At 32.7% G+C, this 5,125-nt stretch overlaps 1 protein-coding gene across 1 annotated transcript; it reads left to right on the top strand.

Annotated features, from left to right (window-relative positions):
• The first annotated feature begins 1,936 nt into the window (after positions 1 to 1,936).
• Positions 1,937 to 2,233, top strand: LOC120275626 (tubulin beta-8 chain-like). The gene has a single exon (XM_039282252.1). It carries the CDS (start codon positions 1,937 to 1,939, stop codon positions 2,231 to 2,233), a length of 297 nt encoding a protein of 98 aa, XP_039138186.1.
• Positions 2,234 to 5,125: the final 2,892 nt, after the last annotated feature.

Here is a 5,125-nt window from a genome sequence, read left to right as displayed (position 1 = left end):
ACACATATTTCAAGGCAATTCAAAATATCCAAAATCCTAAGATTAGCCAAGAGCACCGATCTCGAGGCAATCTAAATGTTCAAATTTCAAGATCAGCTAAGAGCACCGATCTCGAGGCGATCTAAAAAAAAATTTTAAATCTTAAGATCAGCCAGAACGTAAATCTTGAGGTGATCTTAATCCCAAAATCAACCACGTATGCAAATCACGAGGCAAATATATATATAATAAAAATAAAAAAATAAAATTTAAAAAAAAAGATAAAATAATTGAATAAGATAAAAGATGAAATAAATTAAATTAAATTAAATCAAATCGTATATATATATATATATATATATATAATAAGATAAATTAAAATAAAATAAATCAACTCATGCAAAAATATATATACATATAATTGAAATAAAATAAAATAAAATAAAATAAAGAATTGAATGAAATCAAATAGTATAAAATAAATAAAATGTGATAAAGATATATATATATATATATATATATATATATATATATATATATATATATATATATATATATATATATATATATATATATATATATATATATATAAAAAACAAAAATAAAAATAAAATAAAGAATTAAATGAAATCAGATAAAATAAATAAATAAATTCGATATATATATATATACACACACACAATAAAACAAAATGAAATAAATCAAATCAAAGAAATTAAGTAAAAAAAAAAGAAAGTAAGTAAAAAAAATCCGATAAAATATGTATATAATAAAATAAATAAATCGGATCAAATTAGATAATATAAAATAAATTAAATATATATAAATAATAAATAAAATGACATATGTATATGTTTATATAGACAATTTTCATTCCTAATCTCATTAGGAAATTAGCATTGTACTTTGAATTGTTATCAATAAAAAAAAAGAGATAAATAAAAATCATAGTGATTAATCATATTTTCCTACTTCAAATAGAAAAAAAAGGAGACAAGGAGTATTATCCTATTCCAAATAAAAGTAGGGGTGTAAATGAAAAAAATAATAATGATATAAAGAAAAAGAAGAGGAAAGAGAATATATATATATATATATATTCGTTTGAAATTTCAAAAAAAAAAATGTTTAAAAAAATGAATAATAATAAAAAAAGGGAGGGAAATTCATATAAAATATAAAATATATAAAAAAGAGGAGATTATGGATAGGGATCGGAAATTTTGAATTCAAAATTTTTTTTTTAAAAAAAATCTCTCCAGGGAGTTGGAGATTCTTCGGGGTGTTGAGGATTTTTGGGACAAAAAAAGGGACAAGAAGAGAGACTAAAAAAAAGAAAAAAAAAAGAGAAAGAAAAAAAATACAGAGAGTTTTGAAGAAAAGTGAGAAGAAAAAGAGGTGAAGGGAGAAGGAAGAAGAAAAAAAGGCGGGGAGAAGAAGGTGTGAAGAAGTCGAAGAGAGCTTGACGGACGACAAAAGAAAGCATGCAGAAAACAACGGGATTATTTCTGACAACAAAAAAGGGTACAATATTTGTTTTTTTTAATGCTTCCCATCTAAATAATGAAAAGAAAAAAAAAAGAAAAGAAAAAAAATAATGGAGGGTCTTATTTTTGCATGATGAACATGCCTAAGATTATACATTTATATTCAACGGGACCCACCTTTTAAGATTTTTTGAAATCGAATGCATGTCATGCATGTATATGATGCCCATGATCCATCTCTCATGCATTTGAAAAAATGTAATGGGTCCCACCTATGATTCTCTCATGCAATTTTAGAAAAAAAAAAAATCATGCACGTACATGCACCCATGAGACACGTTAGCATGAGTTCCTTCTCTTTTCTCTCTCGTGGCGTGCTCTCTCTCTCTCTCTTCCCCGTATGCGAGAACTTGTGCCTTCTCTCCTCTCGTCCTCTCCGAAGAAAGCATCACTCCGAGAAGACGAAGAGAATGAGTGAAATCCTTCATGTTCGGGAAGTAACGTGCACCGAGCCCGGCATCGACTCCACCGGCAGGTATCAAGGTGATACCGATTTCCAGCTTGAGAGGGTCAATATCTACTACAACGAGGCCAGATACGGTCGTTTCGTTCCCCGCGTCGTTCTTATGGATTTGGAGCCCGGAACCATGGATAGCATCCGAATCCTCAAGCTCACCACACCTAGGTTTAGCGACCTGAACCATCTGATCTCCGACCTCCGAAAGTTCACCTACAGCGCCCTCACCATCCCTAAGCTTACTCAATAGACGTGGGACGTCAAGAATGCGATGTGTGTCATTGATCCCCGGTATGGATGTTACCCGACAGACCCGCCATGTTCTGTGGCAAGATGAGCACTGAGGAGTTAGACGAGTAGATGATCAATGTGCAGAACAAGAACTTGTCCTACTTCGTTGAATGGATCCCCAACAATGTGAAGTCCACCAACGACCTCTCCGACCACTTCACGAACAATTTATCATTGATGTTCGCCTTCTTCCTAGATCGCCGGCAACAACTCCATCTATTCTCCACACCTAGTGATTCTAGTTCCTCTTCTAAATTTCAAGACCAATCTCCAATAGAATTCATAGTGATGAGGTTTGAAGAGGAGGACGATGAGGAGGGCTGTAAAGGGCTAAGAAGGAGAGAGAGGATGACCTGTGCACCGACGAGCCACGCCGACGAGTACACAAACGAGACAATCAATGGCGATCTTATTCTTCAGCAGTGTTTGCTGATGGTAAAATGGATCATCGAGTATGCAAAGGCCATAGAGCTTCAAAATGAGGTTATATTCTTGAGTATCAGTTCACTGGACAGGCTCCTAAGCAAGGGAAACTTTACTATAGATAAGAACCTTTAACTTCTGGGAACATTGGATTTTCCAAGCATTCTTCTATCTGTATTAATGGTGATAATATGAATCAAGAAGCAGCTATAGTTGTTCAAGCCATCATGTTCAAGAAAGCTATCCTAAAGCTAAACCCAGTCACTCATGAGAAGCTATTTGGCTTGGAGCTTTATCTTAGAATAAGTTGAAACAAATTAAGTTCAAGATCCTGAATACTATTGCTAAGAGTGCAAGAAGTGGTCACAAAGGGAAGCAGATGTTCAGAAAGAATTTAAGCTGTGTTATTGAATTGCCAAAGTATAATATGAATTATGACTCTCGAGATTGTGCTCTCATTATAGAGAGGTTTGGTGGAATGCTATAACTGGCCAGGCAATAAAAAAAGAGAGAAGAGAAAAATGAAGAAAAAAGAGAAAGAGAAAATGAAGGAAGAGTGAAAGAGAGAAGAGAAAAAAAAAATGATGAGAAAAATGAAAGGAAAAAAAATGAAGGAAGAGTAAAAAAAAAAGAATGAATGAAAAGGGAGAAAAAATGATGAAAGGAGAGCAAAAAAAATGGGAAAGGAAAAAATGAAAAAAATGAAGGGTGAGTTTTAAAAAAAAGAAGAAAGGAAAAAAGGGGGAAAAAGAGGGAAAAAGTGAAGGAAGAGGAAGGAGAGAAGATATGAAAATGAAGGATGAATTTGGTAAGGGTATTTTGGTAATTTTACTTGCAGGACTTCCTCTTGAAATTTTCATAAAATTCCTCTCATTCCACCTTGAAGCCTTGGCTTTTTCTTGGGGTAACGAGGAATTTTTCATGATTTCTCTCATTCCACCTTGAAGCCTTGGCTTTCTTGGGGTAACGAGGATTTTTTTTTTATGATTTCTCTCATTCCACCTTGAAGCCTTGGCTTTTGTTGGGGTAACGAGGAATTTTTCATGATTTCTCTCATTCTACCTTGAAGCCTTGGCTTTTCTTGGGGTAACGAGGAATTTTTCATGATTTCTCTCATTCCACCTTGAAGCCTTGGCTTTCTTGGGGTAACGAGGAATTTTTCATGAAATTTCTCTCATTCCACCTTGAAGTCTTGACTTTCTTGGGGTAATGAGAATTTCTATGAAATTTCTCTCATTCCACCTTGAAGTCTTGGCTTTCTTGGGGTAACGAGAAATTTTTCTGATTTTTCTCATTCCACCTTGAAGTCTTTACTTTCTTGGGGTAACGAGAAATTTTTCATAATTTCTCTAATTCCACCTTGAAGTCTTGACACTCTTGGGGTAAAGAGAAATTTTTCATAAAAGAAATCAAACCCTCTCTTCAAACTTACTTTGAGGTCTTTTGACACTCATTGGAGTAAAAAAAAAAAAAGTGAAATGAAAAGAAAAAAAATGAAAAAAATTCTTTGAAGTAAAAAAAAAAGAAAAAAGAAAGAAAAATGAAGAGTTCACAAAAATATCTCTTGTCCACACTCATAAAAAAAAAAGAAGAGTTGACCCTCGTTAGAGTGAAAAAAAAAATCTTTTCTTGAAATGAAAGGAAGGGTAAAAATGAAAGTTTCATAAAACAAATGATGATGAATAAAAAAAATGAATGAATGAAAATTTTCACAAAAAGAAGAAAAAGAAGAAAAATGTCTTTCGTCAACATTCATTGAAAAAGTTAAGTTGATAAGGATTTTCTTTAAACCCATTATGAGGTCTCTTTCAAAAAAATGCGTTTGAGATCCATGTTAAAAACAAGTCAAAAAATTGTCAAGTTAATGACCTAACTATGTTAAGGGTCACAGCTTAAAGAATCCAATTGTCAAGACTCAAAAACATTGAAAAGTCAAGACCTAAATGCCTCATGTAAGCGATAAATACAACTCTGAAGTTTCAAGACACCAAGAAGTCAAAGACTTGAGGAGTTCCAAAAGTCAAGGAGCTGGAAATTTTACAAGCACAAAGAGCTAAAGTCTTCAGCGATAAAAGAAGCAAAAGTGACCAAGTAGGCAACTCGTAAATGTAGAGTGGCCGCAGTTTGAACTAAGCAATGTGTTAAGACATAAACCCACATAAAAAAAGAAATCGAGGAGGGTTATATCCACAGAACCAAAAGGGTCGTCCGACATACTTTTGGTGAAGGAGCTAAGAACACCAGCCAAGCAAAAAAAAAGTTTGAAGAGCATGATAGAAATAGTACTTTCTAAAAAAAATCTCTTGTTAAGTTCTCTTAGAGAACAACTCTCTTACTTTTGTATTCTTGTCTATGATCATGTATTCACATGCATCTTTGAAATTAATAAAAAAATTATTATGTTTACTCAGTTACTTCTAATTCACAC

This window comes from Dioscorea cayenensis, chromosome 14 (genome assembly GCF_009730915.1).
Source record: "Dioscorea cayenensis subsp. rotundata cultivar TDr96_F1 chromosome 14, TDr96_F1_v2_PseudoChromosome.rev07_lg8_w22 25.fasta, whole genome shotgun sequence".
NCBI lineage: Eukaryota > Viridiplantae > Streptophyta > Magnoliopsida > Dioscoreales > Dioscoreaceae > Dioscorea > Dioscorea cayenensis.
The sequence above is the reverse complement of the archived record's forward strand: the minus strand, read 5'-3'. Positions and strand labels throughout refer to the sequence as shown.

Excerpts from the sequence above, each read along its gene's own strand:
- LOC120275626 (XM_039282252.1), top strand. The coding sequence starts at position 1,937 with ATGAGTGAAATCCTTCATGTTCGGGAAGTAACGTGCACCGAGCCCGGC.